The sequence below is a fragment of the Melospiza georgiana genome, chromosome 4 (assembly GCF_028018845.1).
Source record: "Melospiza georgiana isolate bMelGeo1 chromosome 4, bMelGeo1.pri, whole genome shotgun sequence".
Taxonomy (NCBI): Eukaryota; Metazoa; Chordata; class Aves; order Passeriformes; family Passerellidae; genus Melospiza; species Melospiza georgiana.
In genome coordinates, this window is record NC_080433.1 from 6601275 (window position 1) to 6622894 (window position 21620).

Here is a 21620-nt window from a genome sequence, read left to right on the forward strand (position 1 = left end):
GATTTATGCAGCTGGTAAATACCAATCAGTTGCTCTTGTATTACTTTAAAAAAACTACTTGTCATTGCTGCACTAAAATCTGGGTGGACACTGACATGTCAACTGAGTATTTGGCAATGGGACTCCACTACCAATGTTACCCCTGGGAAGGAAGCACAGCACATTCCATTTTATTAACATTTCTTGTTTCAGGAGCACCACTGACAAAGAACACAGAGACTGAAATCATTACCAGCAGAGCAAACAAGTAGGCTGATGTCATTTATCACTCTGGTGGCTGTGCAGATGAAGTTACTTACAGCTTCCTAGGTTGCTGTAAACTTCTTTTAACTGTTTGAAAAATCTGAAAGTTTATAGCTATAACTTAACAGTGAATCACTTTAAAACTCACTGCACATTCTGCTTATGCAGATTTAAAATAAAGCATCGTAAGAAGAAATAATTATTTTCTTTTCAACTCCACCTCTTTTTCCTGCTTATTTTTCTATTAAAACTCTGTACTAAAACACATTTTTTTCCTGAATACAGAACTATGGACAAAGAAGCCTTTCATTAATTCAAGAGCTGAAGTAGTCTATAAAGCAACTGTTTTCTACATTTCTAGAAACACTGAGAGGAGTTTTGGCAGGAAGAGCCTACTCCAAAAACCAAATATTGGGGGAGGAGCAGGGAAAACTCCTGAACAAGTTCTGCTTTCTTTCTAAGTTACATTTCTGCAATACTTTCCCCTTTAAATGGAATATGAAGATTCAAAAACCCTTGTAACTACAGATACTCCTAGTAAATTATCCTGAAAAAGCTAAACAACATTTTTTTTTAAAAATGGAGTTCTTTTAAACCCCTTGTCAGACCAACTACCACAGTTAAAAATGTCCCACTCAGAGCTTTTGTAGAACTTTGTATACCACACTGAAGTTCCAGGAAAACAGAAAAACCACTTTCTACATGGATTTTTGAAATGTGTTTCATATGAATGGAGAGAAGGAGCCTACTCCAGGTTTATACACCCCAACAGCATTGGGGTGTATAAATTTAGGTAACAAATGTAAAAAACAAGCAATGACATGGATCTAAACACTTGAAATGCTCAGATAGATGGTATGAAACAATTTCTTAGGTATGCTTCCCATATAAATTCAGAGTAATTAATTTTCATCAAATATACAACCAAAATGAAATGATTTCTTTAAAAGCCCTAAACCATGACAAGAAATCCATGTGGAATGTGTTAGGTACAGATTTGTGTACTGTGCATTTGCTGAGCTAGGAAAATTCAAACATACATTGGAGAGAAGAGCCAAGACTAACATACAGCTTAGCTGCATGAAGCAAGGAGTTAGTTTGTTTTATCAACCTGATTTTCCTTTAAGAGATTCACTCCATGCATTCTGGAATAGTCTCCTAACAGTGTCTTCAGGGATAATGACTTTTTTTCTTTTTGCAAGTTGAATAAATTCAGCCAAGTGGCAGTTACTTAGGAAATAGAACTTAGCAACGATCATATATCTTGATTTAAAGCTGAAAATGTTTTCAGGAAAAGCTGCAGAATCTTAAAGATTCTGGAATATTTCTTTTTCTTTCTAGTCCTTTCAATGTTCAGTGGCAGTTCACCAACCACATCTCTTCATCTTCCACAACTATATCTAAAATACATGCAAGACATACCACTGACCTACTGGTGGAATCATCAAATGTAAATAGTAATGGTATAATCTGACCACAGAATTTTTCTACATCATTTCTATTAACAACCTAGAATTCCAAGAAATTATACATGGTACTTTCCATGTGTCAAAATGAAACTGTCTGTATTTGATTTTGAGAAATGAAAGAAGAAATAAAAAATTCTGTGTTACTTTTTTTGAAGTGAAAAGTTTTTATTTATTTAAACAGTATCTATACCTTACCTGCTGTTTGTTGCCTTTTCTTGTTAACATGACAAATGGCATTGTGTCCCCAGACTCTGCCTCTCCTTCCCCACCTCCAAGTGGGGGGCCCTTCTTCAGCTGACTTTTGAGATGCAGAGGAATAGCAACATCCAACTGGTGCACTTTAACAGATTCACCACTCCTTTGCTATGAAAAAAAGTGAATTCTATAAATGATCAGATGCTGACGCAGTCGCTCAGGCTGGCAACTTTCATATTTTCACAACTGAGAAAAGGTTTAACCTTCCAGGAAAATGAAGATATATATCACTACATTTATTAGGCTTACTTTATTTTCCTTTTGTTTTCCTTGCTTGTGAAGAAGAAAATTACAGGGCAATCTCTTAGGGAAAGAAATCTAGAGACCTGATGAGACACACTGTAGAATGTACATTCTTCATTCAAGATTATTTTTTTGTACATCTTATTAATACATTTATTATACAGGGATTGCTACACTCAGTACTGAAATATTTACCAGATGTGACTAAGAAAACAAAGTACTAAAAAGCTTATGCAAATTTAAATGTATCTGCATTTTAAACCTATTAAAACCTAAGATTAAGTCAGAAGTTTTGTACAGTATCTGATGCACTCCTTACTCATTCTGTAAAATATATGTCAGTGTATCATGTATTCACTGGGCAAACAATACAAGTAACAGCTATTTTACTAAAAGCCAAACAAATCATCTTCAGAGAAGAGGCCAAAACAAAGGAAAAAAAGTCTTCATTCCTTTAATATGGTGACCTAAGCATTAATCACTTATTTACTTTAAGAAAAAAATCAACTACACTTAGCTGTACATCAAATTAAGAAAATAACTATTTATACCTGAAGATTTTCCAGCATCATTTTATCCAAGGCCTGAATGAAGTCCTCATCCTCTGCACAAGGGACATGCTTCAGTCCTCCTCCTTTAATCATTACTTCCTATTGCAATGGGAAAAAATCATCCATTACATTAGTTTCAGAAATAGGAATATTCAGTCTAGAAGTAAGTGGAAAATATCCTTATTGCTTCTATGTCATACACAAGCAAAAGATTTATAGAATGAAATTTTTCTAAGGAAGTTTTCAGCCTTGATTGTTTTTTTGAAAGGCATTATTTCCTGATTTATGGTCACTCATAATATTCTGACAGACTCTGTGTGTGTGTGTGCAGGTACATGGACACATACAAGATGTGGCAACAATAAAAAAAAAGTCTCTATCATTAACACACCTACTCTAATTCAATTTTCCATTAGGTCCATAAAGTTAGATGATATTTTCAGGGCAAAGGCTACCCTTCAATTTTTTTGGAAAGCACAACATGACAACAAAAATGTCAGAAGCCAGCACCACAACACATTGTTCTATAATGTTCATTATTTCCTTACTATGTAAGTGTAATTCAGGCTCAGCCAGGTGGGCTCTTTAGCTGCAAACATTATAATCTGTCAATCCCAAATTTGTGTTGTAGGAATTTCGTATTTCTTGGCTTTTCTCCTTTTCTGTTTTGAGATGTAGTGGAACTGTTTTAGTGGATCTGTCAACCCCAAATTTGTATTGTAGGAATTTCACATTTTTTGGCTTGTCTCCTTTTCTGTTTTGAGATCTTGGTTTACCTTGTTGTATTTGTTACTATTGCTGGCATTGCAAAACCATCATTTACACAATATTTTCCAGTCTAGGTACCTGTGAAAGCTCCCAGTCTTAAGAAAACTAGTTGTAGCAAATTTGACAGCATAAAAATTTTCAAAAGGTAATAACCAAAGTATGCATACATGAAAATAAGCTATAAAATGTATTTGAAAGAATAGCAGGAAGTGTTTTTGCTGTATTTTTCCAGATATGTTATGAGCAGCACTGGCAAAAACATTGAGTAAAGAAAACCAAAGATGCAAATTCAATTCACTTATCTCCAGCTCAATACATACTGTATTCTCCTCATCAGTTTCATTTTCCTTATTGGAGTCTGTAAGATAATCAGTGTTCTCTTCCTCCTCTTCTTCACCCTCTTCTTCCTCATTGTCAGAGCCCTCCTGAAATATTCAATGTTAACTGCTGATTATTTTAAACAAGAAAGACAGCTGGTTCCTCAAACATTTTCCTAAACTCTTCATGTTGCTTAGTTAAATCTTTGTAAATTTGTTTGGTTTTTATTTAATGTTTCAGTCTGAACTCAGCTTTATTACTAATTTCACAAATGTTCAGCAGAAAACTGGCACTGGTGGCTGTTCCATGCTGCCACTCAGAGGGAACTGCACAAGCTGGAGGAATGGACTGGCAAGAACTCATCAAGTTCAAAGAAGGGAAATACAAAGATCTCCAGAGGTGCCCTCCTCATGCTGCAACTGTTTCTGATTCTATTGATACTCATTTTTGGGTGAAGGCACAAACTTCAGGACCTTCAAGGCTGAGAGACATCTATTGAAAGAAAGCTTATTAATAAATCAACCAGCCCAAGCATATGGAGAAAAGCTGATCTGTATTTCCTTGATGAACTCATTTTCTTGTAACAATAACATTATCACGTCAGCTTTGCTGTGTCATAGTGACAAATCAGAATTTCTATGTACTTGTGGGTTTTTTTATTGGCTCCACCAGTTTTGATTGAAAATATTATTAGCACAGTAAACAGGGAAGGCTTTATGCTCCATAAATCTTTTATTTATTCATATTGCATAGACATACTCTGAACACCTGTTATTTTTTCCTAATGACTGCTTTGACATTTAGTCAATACATTTGCTTCTAAAACAGATAAAGAAAGTCATCTGAAAGTGAGTTTTTTTCATGCCAAAAGCTGAAGGTATCTTCTTGCTGAGAAGCAGCACATACCCTGAGCAAAGCTGTCAGGTTCAAATTTCTGCCAAAATAAGGAATAAGCCTCAGACCCTCAGTTTTCCACATAGACAGAACTGGGATGGGAATATCCTCACAGTACTGACTGGGCTGTGCACACCCAGATTTCACCTGCTAGCTCTGACTTAGAAGGGCTTCAGAAAGCAACAAGCAAAGAAAATCACTTTTACATGAGGCAAGGTAATGATTAAGCTCACCTCTTCTTCAGGCTCATTTACTTCACTTTCATTTCCAGATTGTTCCTCTGTCTCTGCTCCACCTTCCTCCTCTTCTTCATCCTCTTCCAAATTCTCTCCTTCTGTAATGGAATCCTTGGAATCTTTGTCATTCACAATTCCTGAAATTTGGAAAAGAGAAAGATTTAGAACATTAGAACACATATAACCACTGAAGTTATATGTGGAAGATCACATCAAAAGTCCATTGTCACTGAGCACTAAAACTTATAATATCTGAATGAATGAAACATTTCCTATATAGTTAGCTTAGACATAAAGGGTAATAATGTCCTGTCAGAAAAAGAGAAAAACCTTAGGGAGAAATGTTTGAAATCTCCCAGAGAACAGAAGAAGCTGCACAAACTGCCTCAAAACATCCTCACACTAAATGTGGGCCCTACTGACACACACAACAAAATCTGAGTTCCAAACTACAGAGGCTGCACAAAATCAGCAGAATCAGAGACATGAAGCCCCTGAAGTCTTTGCTGTACTTCCCTCTACTGTCAATTAACAGTTTCCAAACAACAATTTTCTCAGCCTATAATAAACCTTTATGACCCCCTCCTAATGCTGAGGCTGTGCTTGAAGCCCTGAGGATGTAGGTGCCTGTATGAAATCTCTGGGACAGCACAGTCCCTTCCACAAGTACTGCCTGGTGTGCTCATGCTCCTTGCAGACAGGTCTGACATTCTTACACTGAGTGTTTAGCTCATCTGGCAGTTTCTCTTGCTGACCTGCTTGCCTTCTGCCCCTCAAGATGTTTTAATTTACTTTGTGTGTAAAATATCAAACACAAATATCTCCTTTCTTTCAGTAAGGCATCCTTCAGTCTAATACCATTATCTGTACCAGTAATATTGATACCAATATCAATATTCTGTATTCATTTCTACAGAAGTGAAAAATTAGTCCTAGCTTTTTCCAGTGTTTCAGCATCCAGTTTAATCTTAGATATAAATTTCAGTCAAAATGTATTTAAGAATTGAGCATGGTTCTGATTCAGGAAAAGAATTAAGATCTGTTTTTAGAGAATGACTACTGCAATGCTTATGTCATCCAGCATACACTACTGTTCTTATACATTCTTTTTTTTTCTTTTCTTAATTGACAAAGCCACTTAATCCTGATGTCAGACTTCTACACCACAAGTTTCTCCAGGAATTTACTGAGGAGTCAACACAGTCACTATTCAGGCTGCCATTCCTTCTTAACATTAGACCAGCTGCACTTAGGGTCAGCCATCAGAGCAAAGTTTTGTCAAGCTCCTGTTATTTGTAGGGAGGAAGTGCTGAGTACCTTTCAAAAGAATATTATCATTTATATAACTCATATATTTCTTCTTGGTTGTCATTTTGAGAGCATGAAAACCATGAGTTTAGATCACATCAGAGGGGAATTCTAATCTGCTTTTCAGTTACTACATAGGGAATTTCAAGGCATGTCAATTAAATAAAGAGCATTATTTTAAAAAAAGTTTCTCCTAAAAATAGAAGTTGCAACCTTTTATGTGGCTTTTAGACATACTCATCTCACTGAATGAAAGGATTATTCTTAAAAACTGAATGTGTCCAAGTAGGTGAAGTGCTCTAATTAACACTTTATAAGTGTAAAATTTACATATAAACTCTTTTAATGAACAAGCTTGTTTTCAAATAAAAATGGCATGTTAGATAAGAACTCCATTTAACAATGAGTACAGCAGTATCCAACACTTTCTAAGAATGGACATGAACAATAGGTTTAAAGGTTAATATGATGATAACTGTTTAAATACTCACTAATCAGAATATTTTCAAATGAGCTGTGCTGCCAGTCCAACTGTTTTTTCCTGAAATTAGTGTGATTACTACATTTTTCTGATTAAATTAATGATTTTCTTCCTCATAACTTGCACCATATGACTCCATAAATTAATACATATACACACACTTCTGCTCTCCAAATACTATTATATAAAGAGTATTCAAACTGACTATTTTTTACAACATCTATTACTTTAGAGTTATAGAGATTTTGTATGGTAAGATTAGAAAGAAATATGCAAAAAAGGTACAAAAATGTTTCTATCATGAGAATAAATGATCATAACAATAACAAGTTACCTATTACCAACATAAAGAGACAATTTTAAGAACTACAGGAATTGTAAAAAACACCCAACTTCCCTTGCACATTTTCTTACCCAATTTTATTAAGAATTCTCGTTCCAAGTCTTGCACCTGTCTGACAGCTTCTTCCAGAGAATTGCAGAGCTTTATCTTTGGTCTCAGCAGTTCCAGGGTATCACTGATCATATAGTCTATGTCTATAGGAAAAGGGTGCTCTTTTGTCCAAACATCCAGACTTTTTTTCCACCACACATAGCGCTAGAACACCAAATATTGAAATCAATTATAGGCACACTGATGTTTATAAAGCCATTTAAGTTATGAAGTTTAAAATGTTATGTTTGTACAGTAAAAAATGCAAAAGCTTTCATGTCACAACTCTCCTGTTTCATACAACTATTAGATATTTTGATAGCACTAAAACTTGGTTGATAAACATTAAGAATTGTAATTACTGTTATAAGTATGAAGACTGAACAAAAAAGCCCTGACAAGAAAGGGCCTTCCCATGGTAAACTCCTTCTACAAGAGATGACCATTTAACAATCAGCCAGCTTTTGATTCCATTCCCCAAATATTTTCAAGAAAATTCATTTCCCCAAAGGCATATTATGGGGAAAGGGAGAAAACATCATAAAAATATCCCAAGACTGCAGCCAGCTTCAACTGCCTTATCCAGTTTGCTTTACAATAAATTCACATAAACCTCTTACAGTGACACTGTAAAAAATTAATGCTGATTTTAAGTGAACCTAACAGTAGAACTTGAGAACCAAGGTGCTGCAAAAACTGCATCTGAAAATGAAGTATTAGTAACAGAATCTTACTTAAAAGATGACATGCTCAAGAGGAAGGTTTAGTGAAATTATTATGTGTAACAGGAATATAATGGCGTTTTCCACAAAACATTTATTTTTGCATTTAAAAATTAGACCATGTAATACTGTGAGCAGCCTGGTCTAGTGGGAGGTGTCCCTGCCCATGGCAGGGGGTTTGAACAAGGTGATCCTTGAGGTCCCTTCCAACCCAAACCATTCTGAGGTTCTGTACTTCAAAACACCATTTTATACCTTGCATGCAGATGAGTGATTTGTATCCTTAAGGTCTGAAATAAGTTATCATCTTAATTTAAAATTTTTAATACTCTTGTTTTAGTATAAATTATAGAGAAAAGCAGAAATAAAAATAAATTAAATCCAGTAAGTTTTAGCAGGAAATTCATGGTCTGGAATTCCTCATTTCAGTGCTTAAACATTCATTATGGAATCTTTTCCTCACTTCATTACATTTATTGAGTCAGAATTTTCTTTGCTGCAACTTGTGCCCATACCTCTCATTATTTTACCATGCATGCCTGAGAAGTATCTGGCTCCTCTTTCTCTACAAAACCATTAGCTGAGGACAGCAGCCTAAATAATCTCTTCTTCAAGTTCAGCGAACCCCAATGTGAGCACTGAGTGCCTCCAGATCATTTTGGCATAACTCAACATGACATATCACTTGAAACCAAAACTGCTACCAGACAGACAAGATTCTACAAATTACAGTGCTAGAGAACAATGAAATAAATACCTACCAGACTGACTTATATTAGCCTGTTAAAGGACTTTACAGATCTGCATAAAATTTAGAATACCTGAAAATATACAAGGAAGCAATCAAGTTTTCGCTTGCTGGATCCTCTGTCAAAATATTGCCCACAGGTATCAAGGATAGTACAGACAAGTCTGATTCTGAAAAGATGTTCTGGAGGGTCCAGTGGACTAGGACTGCCATCAGGGTTCACACCAAAGGAGGTGAAGGAATACAGAGTTCTAAATATTACAGCTGACTCCACCATTCGGTAATTGTAAAGCTCCCCTAAAAACTTGGCACTGCTGATCCGCCGTTGGTTGAACTTTGGTTGATTAACCTTTATCAAAAAAGAACAAGAAAATTCACTATCATGCAGACACAACAGAAAATTTAAAAACCCAAACCAAATCAACATTTTACAAAGGAAAAAAGCATATAAAAACTTTGACAGAAATTCTTAGAAAAAACCCAACCAACCAAATTTAAAAAGCCCAAACCCAACCAAACCAAATTAAAAAACTCCAAACCCAACCAACCTTTTACAAAGGAAAAATGTGTACAAAGAAGTTGACAGAATATCTTATAATAAAAGACGGCTATTTGTGGCTAAATACATTACATGAAAGTAAACATTAAAAAGTAGCTATGAAAGCTGGTCAGCTAGCAAGGTCCAATACATTTAGCATACACTCCTAAATCTATGGTGACTTTTCAGTCAGAGAAATCTTGTAATTATAACAGCTTTTAAAATATGGACTGGCCTCCAAAGTTACTGGAAGTTGTGTAAATCTGTCTACACTCTCAAAGAATAAATTCTATGATATAGGAGGCAAAACAATTGTTTTAAGTAATGTTAGTTTGGTTTTGTTGGGTTTTTATGGGTACAGTTATTTTATTCATTTAAACAAACCTATACAAAGCAAGTAACTGAGGTAGAAAAGTCACCAGACAAAAAAAAAAAAAAAAAAGAATCCAAGGATTCCTTTCTTTAAGCACAATTATTTTAGCTTTCCTTTCAACAGAAGTAGATGAGTGTAGCTCAGCAAGGATTCTGATTGTTTACCTCCATTCCTAGTCGAATATCCTCTAGCACTCCATCCACAACATGAATTCCCACATCTTCCTGGTAAAGGACCAACCCTGCTAAGAGGTTGGCTACACAGTGAATACTATTATATTTCACATTCCAGATGTTGATCATACAGCATATAACATAGTCCTTAACTTCTGCATCCTGCCAAGGCAGCTTGCGCATCTGTCTCAGGACCTAAACCAAATTTTAAGACAAGCTTCACATTTTAGCAGGTAAAATATCAAGATGTCATTCCCCCCTCTCTCTTGGCTGGGATGAAATCCCTGTAAGCACCTGCAAACAACCTTGTTCTTCCTTCAGAACCTTCCAGGCCTGCAGTGGCTATGGAAGATTTCTGAACATAACCCAGCCACTGATCAAGCTGTCCAAGGCTGGTCCATAATTTCCCTGCTCTTACTGTCTGTATTTAACTGAAGCCCTTTGTCCCTTACTCTCCCAACACAATGTACAGAACACAATGATTCTCATCTCACTCTCCCTTTGTTCAGCATGTGATGCTGTGGAGAACACAGGTCCACAACTGGAGCATCCAATAAAAGAAATTAAACCCTTTTATTAATTTATTAAAATTTAACCATTTTATTCCTCACAACTGAAAAACCATAGCCCTCCCCAAGTATTTTCCACAGTTACTACTACACCACTTTCAGTACAAACTGTATTAAAGATTTTGAAAGGATTTACCTTCTCTGTGGTGACCTTGGAGAGATCCTTGTAGAGAAGCTTACGGATATACTCCTGCAAAGGAGGACGTTTCTTCTTCACAGTTTTTTCAGCTGGAGGGGGATTACAGTAGTAATAGGCATTTTCTACCATGGTAACATAGCGTGCATCAAGATGCATTGCTTGTTTTTTCCTCATCATTTGTTCCTGGAAACAAATGCAAATGACCTGTTAGAGATGCTGACATGCCACATGTTCAAGCCAAAGGCTTTTAGAGTTACATTTGGGATAGTTTTCTGCAACTCTTCATATTTACTCTAAGTTAAACGCTTGGGTAGAGAGAAAAAAAGACAAAGTACATATATATGGTTCTGTGTTGCTCTTTCCATGGTCATTTTTCTTTATGATCCCTATTTTTATAATGGCTCACCTGTGGCAAAAAAGGTTTCAGAGAAGTATTTAAGATTTAACTCAAAATCTTAATGCTATTCTTCAGATAAATGGCTCATAAGACTACCAGGAACTCTGTTTAAAACATTATTTAACTAGATTTTATTTAACTAAAGTAGCTGCAATATTGATGTCTTAAACACAGTGAAATATCATAAGACTGGCAATCTACTTTTTACATCAGCATCAGAGAATTTTTGATGGTTTCATGTGAATTTCCAAAGGTTTAGACGATAGAATTTTCCTTACTCCATGCTCCATTACTGCTGTTTACCCAAGCAGAATCGACTGCAAGAAAAACAGAATCTACCATAAAGTAATGTTTCAGGAAAAATCAGACAAGTAAGACTAATTACTGTGCTTAATTGTCATGATTGTCCTGTTTTCCCCACTTAGTAAAATCTTTTCTCCATACTTCACTTAAGATATGTAAGTCAAGATTTGTTTTGTGGAGTTTAAAATTTTCTTTTATCTAAGATTTCTGTATAAGAATGAAAAAAAAGCAGTTCTAAGCTGCTGATTTTTACAGTTGAGGATGAGCTTAATTCCATTATTAAATACTTTTTAGTATGCACCTGTGTAATTATATATATATAGGTGTAATTCAGTAAGTGATCCTATATACTCTAAATCACACTATGGTGGCACATCAGGAAACTGGACCTGTGTAAACTTTATTGGCTGGTTACACAGTAACTTATAACTCCTAATAAAGAAAATTAACATGTAAGAAGTCTTTCACACACACAAATATTAGTACATCAATTCATGCAGTCCAATAAACCAACCAAGAGTTTAAACCTCCTTTGATTACTGGTGAGAAAGCACTATTTTTCATGCTCACTATTTTCATGCTGGTGGCCTTTCCACTAAACCTGAACAATTTAAAATTTCTTTTATAAGGCAGACATTTCAGCTCAAATGAAATGTCAATGCACTCAAAGAGCTCCATAACCCTGAGTTTCAGCTGCTAATTCAGTGAGGAACAGCAGCTTTGTGTAACATAGTAACCCAACAAATAATCCAAGTTTCCTCCTGGATTTAGTCATCTATCACCAGGAAGGTCTCCATCTGACACCAAGCCTAAGGCATTTCATTCTTAACCTTTTCCACGACACAAATGGTCTTTCCTTTGATTCCCTGTGAGACTGTTCCTTTCCAAATGGGAAATTTCTCTCAGTAGCAGCACATTTTCCTACAAGCACCCAACAGATGCAAAAGCACATAACAACTGAGTACATAAATTGTTTTATGTGGGAAAAAAACACTTAGAGTAGAAAATTCCCAAACTTTACCATGTCATATATGTTAATGTTACCTTTGAAAATGTTTCACCTTTTCTAGATAGATCAAGGGAAAATAGACCTTTGCTGCCTTAAAAGCATTTATCATGCTATGCTATAAACTGAAAAATGAAATGGGTCAAAGTGAAGCAGAACAGAGAAAATGGCAAAAGGGCTTGCAAATAACATTTTAAACCCCCTAAATCTACACAATTTGTGCATTTTCCTGTTATAAAAAGTTGTACATTATACTGGAAATAACAGTTTATCATTTAAATGTTTCTTCCCAGAAGAGACAATATGCACTACCTGAAGTCTCAACATCACTGTAATTTATTAGGTTTTGAGCAGTCCTGAGCGTGTTCTCACTGTAAGTGGATTGTATTAGTCTTAACCTCTACTTATTAAAATCTTCAGCATTTCAAGAAACTGTTTCAGCCCTTTTTCAGCTAAGGCATCAGATGGACAGGCAGGAAAGAGAAATCATAACACTACACTGTTTGTAGTGATAAAAACCTTGATGCAATTCAGAAGAAAAAAGCAAGACCTGTGGTCCAAAGTGCTTTAAGCCCATCAGCTATTTTGGGTCCTCATTTCTCTAGGCTGAAATGAAGAACTACACAGGTAAAGCACTACATTTGAAGATTAGGTTTCTGTTTTTCCTTTGATAAAAACAGACCACAAACAACATTAAAGTATCCATGTTAAAATATTAAAACTGTTTGGGTTTTTCTTCTTGGTGAGTGGCACAATCTTTCTGCATGCAGCATATATTGCAGAAGCATTTCAAAATAAAATGTCGTGACCATTAGGAAAAAAAAAGAAAGTAGTAACTAATGAAAACCTAAGCATCATGAGAATTCCAATTTTGGAAAGCATTTCAGCATAACTAACATCAGATTATAGCAAGATACTGAAACTGTTCAGCTCCTGCTTCCCTTTAATACCTGCACTGCTACTCCTTCTGACAGTTCCAAATGGAAATTTTTCATTTCCTGGAAGCATGTTATTGTTACAGAGAATTAACTCAGTTCTTCATGAACTGCATTTACTTTGCCACAGCCTCTGCCTGTACAAACATCTCCCAGTTTTAAGAGCACCAGTAAAAGCAGCCACACCAAGGAGGAAGTCACCGTGTACCTTAAGTTCTGGATATTTACTAACACAAGTGATCTGCCCCTCAAGCTTAAGACAATTGTCTAAGTTAAATGATTAAAAATGCATCAGGAACCTTTTAATATTCTTTCAGCCAGACCACAATAGTATAATACAAGAATTTGACATTTAAACTCAATTATGTTACAGAAACTTAGATCAAGATGAAGCTGATCTTCCTTTCAAAGCTCCAATTCAAATAATCCAATTCAAGTAATTCATTTTATCAATTGATCAATCCTAAAGCCAGTCTAGTTTTACATTAGTATTTTAAATTACATAAAGGACACTGAATTTGAAAGATTTGCCAAGAAGACCATTACTAGAAATAAACATTGTCCTAATAACAGGAGAATCTCTAAATAATCTGCAAAACATGAAGTAGTTCCACAAAACCAGGATATGATCACTAGAATAAGTTACTGAGTGCCACTAAATTTGCAATGCCCTTACAGAACACTTTACTTCTCAATAAGTAATTTTTCCTTAATTACTTTTAAAATCCATTCTTAACTATGACTTTCTTCTACACCAGGACAAAGCCACATTGTCTTTAATAAGAGACATGCAGCCTGTTTGGAATCTTATTACAAAATACATCATCAGCAATAAAGATTAAGACCAATAATTATTCAGAGGATCAACAGGCCTTAATTCCACCCATAAGAGTAGATCAGCTTGACAATTGCTTAGATTTTTACCACAAGATTGTTATCAGCTTGCTCTGAGAGAAATCTTTTCCACAGTTCACACTAACTTGTACCATAAGACTATGATCCAATTTGTTTAAGACTATTTAAGTCAAAATTAATCTCTGTAGGTTTTTTAGGGGAATGTTAGAAAATGCAGTTATTAAGATGGATGCAGAATAGAATTCTATTTAGCCTATTTTACATCTTAATAAATAGATAGTCCAAACTTATTTGCCATCTTTCACCTTCTCCTGGCTCCTCAATGAATAAGAAAAGACCACTTATCCAAAGCCTTGTGAGGCTTTAAGCCTCAGTAATTCAAACAGTGTTTGTGGTTTGTCTTGCACTTCCCAGTTAAGCCATGTTTAGCATTCATCCAGCAGATTCCAGCAATCCAATCTAACAGTCAGCATTTTTATAATGCACAACACTAGAAGCAGTCAGTTACAAAAAGCAGCTCTGGTATAAGTATTTAATTTTTCCTGACTTCTAAAACTTTTATTAACTACCATAAAGTGATAGCAATGAGTAAAATGTCTTTTAAAGATAATGGAACTGAGTTTTCAAGGGAAAAATCCTTGATTATGGAAAGGAATATATTTCACAATACAACACATCAGCTGGAAAACCTTTACAAAATTGAGATTCAAACCTTTCAAGATACAAAGTACACTTGCTACAAAAAGCAAGAGCCAAGGAACTGGCAGTTAATTTCCCCATCTCTTTCCTCTCATGACTGCACCACCTCAACAAATGTTCTGACATTCAAAGAGGTTCAGAAAAAAACAGTATTTTGTGGGAAAGAAATTGTACAACAATATATCCAAATATGCAATAGCTTCCCCATTAACTAGAGCACAAGAAGAGAGAATACTGGTTAAGGGAAAGTGAATCTGTCTTTGAAGATCATCTTCAACCATGTCTGACTTGGTGTCATGCCCTGGACAGAGAGTTTTAGGATTGTCTCCCAAGTCAGTATATATATTTTTCAGTTCTTGTTATTATTTATTCAGTTCTTGTTATTTTTAAGTCGTTGCCAGTACTTCTCCAGACTTACAGATCCCAATTCTAACCTTAATTCCCAATCTCTATTTCTAGGACTGCTTCTCTTAGTGCCTTCAGAAACTTTTTTTTTTTTCCACACGTAGAACCCCAGATCATTTTACAGGGCATAGAAACCACCTCTTGCACAAATGTCTTCACTTCCAGTTGAAATCATGTTTGGTTCTGTTTACTACTATTTTTCCTCTCAAACACTATTTCAGGCATGTTCAAGTATAGCTACAATATTATACAATATACAATGGGTTTGCAGAGGATGAGGTTGCAGAGTAGTTCAACAGCAACAGCTTTTTACTTCAGAAATTGAATTCCTTTTCTTACATTTTTTTTCAATACATCAAAAGGGTTTTAGGTCAACTGGAGCTCTAGAGAATAGTTTCAGAAAGATGTAATTTAAGTCAGAACATGACACCCTCCCCCTTAAGACAACAAGTTTTCTCTTACCAGAAGAACACTGGTTCTTAGGTGAGACTCTGGTGATCTGAAGAGGAATCTTCCACAGGTTTCCAGCAAGGTACATGCCATTTCAATATGGTGATGAGAGAAGTCTGACAGAAGCATCTGGAATGGATTTATATGAAAGCACAGCTTGTTAAACATCTTTTTCAGCTGCAGAAAACATGAAGTTATATCTACCAGACTGGACACAATGCTGGGGGACTAAATTCTTTATGGAATAAATGCCAGTGGATTTCACTGATCTGATGTCAGGATTGGCAAGGCCCTGGAACAGGTTGCCCAAAGAAGCTGTAGATGCCCCATCCCTGAAATGTTCAAGGCCACTTGGATGGAATTCTGAGAAACCAAGTCTTGGAGGCTGGAAACAGATGATCTTTAGGGTCCCATCCAACCCAAACCATTCCATGAATATTCAAAAGATTCATCTCATTTAAAAATTCTTATAAGAACAGGTTATGGACCCCAAATTTAGGCTTCAGAAGAACAGGACCTTTAGAAAGACCAGCATAAAAACTCTCCCCACACCACCCAATAACACTGCACAAGGGCACAGTAACCTCAGAGCACACCTAACTGCACTGTCTGCAGTTAAGCAGTAACTATAATTAACACAGCTTTGCATTTTACAGCATTTTATACACAAGAGAGGTGAAATCATGAGTGATTATGATTTCTTTAGGAATTCAGCTTTGATATCTAACAAGTCATTGAATAAAAACTATTCATATAGGAAGCGATGTTAAGCTGTGAGTCTCAAGCATCTTTTATTAAAGGCACTTTTATTTTTTAAAATCTATTTTTAATTTGGGACTTGACATCAAGGTTTGAATGTTTATCAGCATGCAAAGTGAGATGATGTGCCTACAGATTAATGCTTTCCAGAGATGTTTTACTCCTCAACAAACAAAACCTCCTGCTAAAATGGCATAAAAGCCTCTCCTTGCACAACTGAAATGCTTTTCCCTCCCTTACTGTTATTTTCTCCACAGAAACATTAATTAAAATCAACATTATGGAAGTTTTACAATGTACAGCAGATTAGTAAGTAGCAATGACTGCCATACTTCCAAAGAAAATGATGAGCAGTTTGGTTATGTCCAAATGTAGAATTTTATTTTAATATACTCCTCCCTCCCATTAGAAGAGGTAAAACCTTCCAACTTCTACAGCAGCTGTAAGTTTCCTCAGACACAGCAGCCACAGGTTTAAAACATCCATGGAATGAATTCAGGTAGCAGCAGCAGGTAAGTAAGGGGAACAGGATGGGGACACACTGTCAGCACACACAGGAGTACAGGACTACCACAGCACCAACCTTCAAACAGTGCAGAGTATCGTTTTTGGAGAACATCTTAAACTTGGTGAGCTCACCAATAAACCTCACAGTTTTATTCTTTGTTTCAATGTTGATCTGGTCCTTTTTTCTTACCTAAAAAACAGCCAGAAATTGATTGCAGGCCCTCAAAAATACCCATTTCTAAATTACTTTGATCTGAACATGCACAAAACAAACCTGGGAATTCAGCAGTGTTTGGTACCACTTTGGTTCCTCAAGCTCCACCTTCACTTCTCATTGGGTTTCTTAAAACCCTCCTTACAACCTTGTTTCTTCAGAAGATTTTCAATTCTTTTCCCCATCTCCTTACCCCCCAAAACAATTAATTCCTCCAACATATCTATTCCTAATTACTCTAACATCCTCCTCCTTTGCCCCAGTGAAATAGTGATAAAGAATTCTAGATTCTACATTTTCAGAATCAATAAGAAGTCTCCATGTGAATAGGGCCACTTGTACTGTCCTCAAGGTAACATTAAATATTGATGGTTTTTTAAAGTCAGATTTAGTAATGTGCAGACTTTTAAAATAACTGACATTCAGCATAAATTCAAGAACGAAACACAGATATATATCTATGTCTAAACATAACCCACAAAATAGAAAATTGTATTTCCCCAACAGAGAGGGGTTTTTTGAGAGAGTTAACATTCAAGTAAGTCTGAGCAATTTAGACACATTTTTAATGTCAATATTAGAAAAAAAATAGAAATCTGTGCCACAGAGCTCAGAAAATGGTGAAGGAATCACCACTGTGCACCACAAGAAGTTTGGTTATAACACTTAAAAAGAAAGTGAAGGAAGCAACACTGAAAAATACATTTGTGTGGAAAATTTTGACAGATGAAACTGTAAAATCTAATCTGAATTAAATACTATATGATAACAGTGATCACTACACTAGTAGCCTTGTAGTGGAAATTTTAGAATTGGTCAGGTCTCATTTTAAAAGCAAGTTATTAATTTACAGAAAACTCAACACAGATGGAGTAGAATATCTAATTCTTGTAACTTCTGTTGTAACTGTTGTACAGATCATTTACATAAATATGTAAATTTTATGAATTTTTGTACAAAATGCATTTTGTACATTTCCTAAGCATATAAGGAAAGTTGCAAAAACTTCTCTTTTACAAAGACTTACAAAGCTACAAAACTTTCTCTTTTTTTTCCTAGAATTGCTGAGATAACAGAAGAATATTCACTGAATTTTAGAAGTGGTATCTACACAACACAAAGTGGGTTTTTCCCCCAAAGGTTGATTTATGAGATGAATTGATGGTTTTAATAAAAATATAAATCACCAAAACATACATGGAACCTGAAATCCCCTTTGAGCATGGAACAGAGATCCTCTGCCACATCAGACATACAGGGATGCAGTGTGGCAACCAGTCTTGCATAAAATGGTAGCAAATCCAATCTGCAAACAAAGGAGAAGATAAAATAAACAATTTATAGACAAAAAAGTATTTATGTGTACAAATATGGGTATCATTTTACTTGTGAAAAGAGTCAATGCACTGACAGAACTACATATATGCAATTTTTTGGCCCACTTCAGAATTCAGTATCATTTAAAAATAAAACAAGAAAGTAAATCCCCATATCCTGTTGGAATAATTCATAGTTCATTTCCTTTTTAACTCCTGCCATAGGTAAAATGCTGAATACCATCAACTACAAAATCTGACCTTCAATAAATTACCAAACAGAAAGAAAATTCAGATCCATCTTAACATACAAAAAAGGTTCTTACAGACAAGGCCATGGGTTATAGCAAGGTATTAATATTTTTTCTGAAAAGCAGCAGACATAACCAGGAAGACAGAGAATATCTTTACTTTTAAGGTGGAAAACCCCATCATGAATAGCACTTATTACATAAAACAAAGCTGAGCAGATGTGATGTGGTCACTCTTTTCCCAAAAACTCTGCTAGCACTCCCACAAATGGTAATATTTCCTAGGTTTCTGTAGAATTTCCTTATTTCCTTCTCTCTTGCCTTAATTACATGCCTTCACACACATTTCCTTTGCACATTTATGCAACCCAGCTGTGTATATATCAGTTTTAAATGCAGAAAAACCAACTGCACTCTGAAGCCTCATAATATCACTTAAAAAGCTGAAGGAAGTATTTTCAGTTCATTTTCAGGATGTTAAGTTAATGCAATAAACAGATGAACTCTAGAACAAGCCAAAGTAAGTGGAGAGGAACATCCTAAATTTGCATGCTTCTACTGAGAAATTGCCTGTAAGGGAAAAATGCATCTTGAGTTTGCAGTTTATGAAGGACTAAGGTTTTCCCTAGTGCTCAGGAAAGGAAAACAAAAAGGAAAAATATGCTAACAAAAAAAACCAAATCAAACCAAAACAAAACAAAACAAAAAAAACAACAACAAAAAACCAAAACAAAACAAATAAATCCAAAAGCACAGCTGATACACAGAGCTTGTCCTGGCACAAAGCATCAAGACAAAAGCTCCAAAACAAAGCCATCACAACTGCCTCCTTTCCCCTTTTATGTCACTGGAGCCCATTTCCAAGACATTTAATACCCACTTACAGAAAAAGAGACATTTATGGATTTAAACTGTGGGTTAGAAAGATCAGAATATACTCTCCCCAAAAACATAACCAGGCAGGCTCCTGGTAACACACAAGCCTGTGGTGAAACATTGTGGGTATCTCAGTTACCTATTTAACAGCTTTTATCTCTTCTGTTAATCAATAACTGAAGCAGTATTTACATTTTTCAAGCTTGTTGGAACACACAGTCAAGGCTGACTACCCACAGCAAATTACTAGCATGTTATTAAGCATTTAGCCATTAACTTTGAGAGGAGTGAAAGTCTTGCTATTTCACACATACCCACAAAAGCTAAACTAAGAGTGGACTGTGCTGAGCTAAGAGGGTAAATTTAACTGAGGGGATTTCTGTATGGCAACTCTTTTAAAACAAATATCAAAGTTTTATTCTGGTCTCAACAAGTACCAGCCTGCTGAGAGGTAATAATTTCATCTCTGTAAACTGAGTATACCTGGGGGAAAATTAAAGTCTTAGAGCACATTGTTGTTATTCCCCTGCAGGACACAAAAGGTTTCTTCATGAGGAAGCATACTAAGACTGGGTATTTCTAAATAGGTGAAATATAATAAGGAAAAGGCTTGGGTTAATTATGCTGAAATTGGCAATCAGAGATAGAGTTTGTTCCCTCTCAGGGGAGACAAAATTTCATGTTCAGCAGTGGAGACATTCCAGTACCAGTGGCACCATCTACTGGCACATGTAGAGCTTTGTCCCCTCCAAAAGCATTTCTTTCTCTTGAGAAGGGGGGAAGAACTTAACTAAACCCCCACAAACCCCACATTGCTTTCTCTTCCTGCTCTTCTGGCTGTGAAGCAAGATCTGGCATCAGGGATGGGTCATGTCGGTTTCTGGGCTGTTTAGGTGGCCTTGGGCAGCCCGCACTTCAAAGGACGAGGAGAGACTTCAGATCTTTTCTCGGTCTCAGTGTTTATTAATTGTTTATCTAAAAGATTTTCTTTCAGCCCAACAGAGGTCTGCACAGCAGCCAGCCATGAGCACACTGCGAGCCCCCGGGGCGGTCACTTATCTTTATACTCAAAACTACGTATACAATATTTATCATTTTTCCCCAATACCTTTCACCCTTATTAACCAGTGCACTTCTAGTAATAACCAATCCCAAAGTGCCAACATCACCACAGAAGATGGAGGCCAAGAAGAAGAAGAAGAAGAACAGGACACACCCCAATTCCTCCATTTTACTTCTCTAGACCCCCCTGTACAGAAATCCTAAACCCTGTGTTTCACTCTCTAATTAACTTATCCCTTCACCATTCACCCAGTGAAATCCTCCCATCCTCATACAGGTGTTGTCTCCTGTGCAGGATCAAAGTCCAGCCACCAGACACTTCTGGCAACATTCCAGGACCTCTGAGCCCCCCAAGGGTGGTCTCGGTCACTCTGCACATCAGTCCTGAGGTGCTGAGATCCCACAGGGTCAGTGACTCCCTGAAGTACCCTGGACATTCAGCACCACTTGTGACCACTGTCATTTAGAGCCCAAACCATGGACTGAAATCCAGTCAGCTCTGGGTCTCAGGCTCACATGAGCTACACTTCAGTAAAATATCTAAGAGCACATCTTTTTTCACCATTTCAAATGTCAGTTTCTTTTTAAAAGCCCAAACAAACAAAACCAATCATAAACCAACTTACAGAAAAATTTATCTCAAAGTCCTAACTTCAATCTCTCTAAAAAGAATAAATCCAAAATTTTATTCCCAGGAAGAGTGACGGGGGCATTTTGTACATTTCCTAATTTCTGTGATTCTACAAGACAGCCTAAAGAATGAAGCAATGGAGCCAGAACTGCTGCCTCACAAGCACAAGGAGAATGGATAAAAGCAGTGCATTCACAGGGCCTGAACAGGTCCCAAGTGCCACCCACACTGCTCAGGGGCAAGACAAGGATGATGTGGAATTGGAATGTTACCAGGGAAGCACTTTTGGCTTTTATTTCTGTGCCAGCACATAAAACCCCTTGATCTCAAGCACATCCCTCAACTGAAACAGGCCATGCAAACACTGATAAGTCAAGTTCATCTGAACAAAAAGAACCTTGCTGCAGAGAAGTCCCAGGATGAAAAGCTGACAGGAAATACACAGGAGGCTTGCAGCTTTTAAATTAAAATGTGAACAACTATTAACACTGAA

At 36.1% G+C, this 21620-nt stretch overlaps 1 protein-coding gene across 2 annotated transcripts in view; it reads right to left on the minus strand.

The window, feature by feature from the left end:
• Window positions 1-21620, minus strand: part of UPF2 (UPF2 regulator of nonsense mediated mRNA decay) — a 54965-nt gene that overhangs the window by 14138 nt on the left and 19207 nt on the right. For both annotated transcript variants that reach the window (XM_058022854.1, XM_058022855.1), the window contains exons 9-19: window positions 18189-18297; window positions 16854-16967; window positions 15524-15640; window positions 10459-10644; window positions 9745-9948; window positions 8743-9018; window positions 7181-7364; window positions 4975-5114; window positions 3850-3954; window positions 2762-2860; window positions 1908-2075 (exon numbers count right to left, since the gene is read on the minus strand). In XM_058022854.1, coding sequence (XP_057878837.1) covers window positions 1908-2075; window positions 2762-2860; window positions 3850-3954; window positions 4975-5114; window positions 7181-7364; window positions 8743-9018; window positions 9745-9948; window positions 10459-10644; window positions 15524-15640; window positions 16854-16967; window positions 18189-18297 — 1702 coding nt within the window. The remainder of the gene's footprint in view (window positions 1-1907; window positions 2076-2761; window positions 2861-3849; window positions 3955-4974; window positions 5115-7180; window positions 7365-8742; window positions 9019-9744; window positions 9949-10458; window positions 10645-15523; window positions 15641-16853; window positions 16968-18188; window positions 18298-21620) is intronic.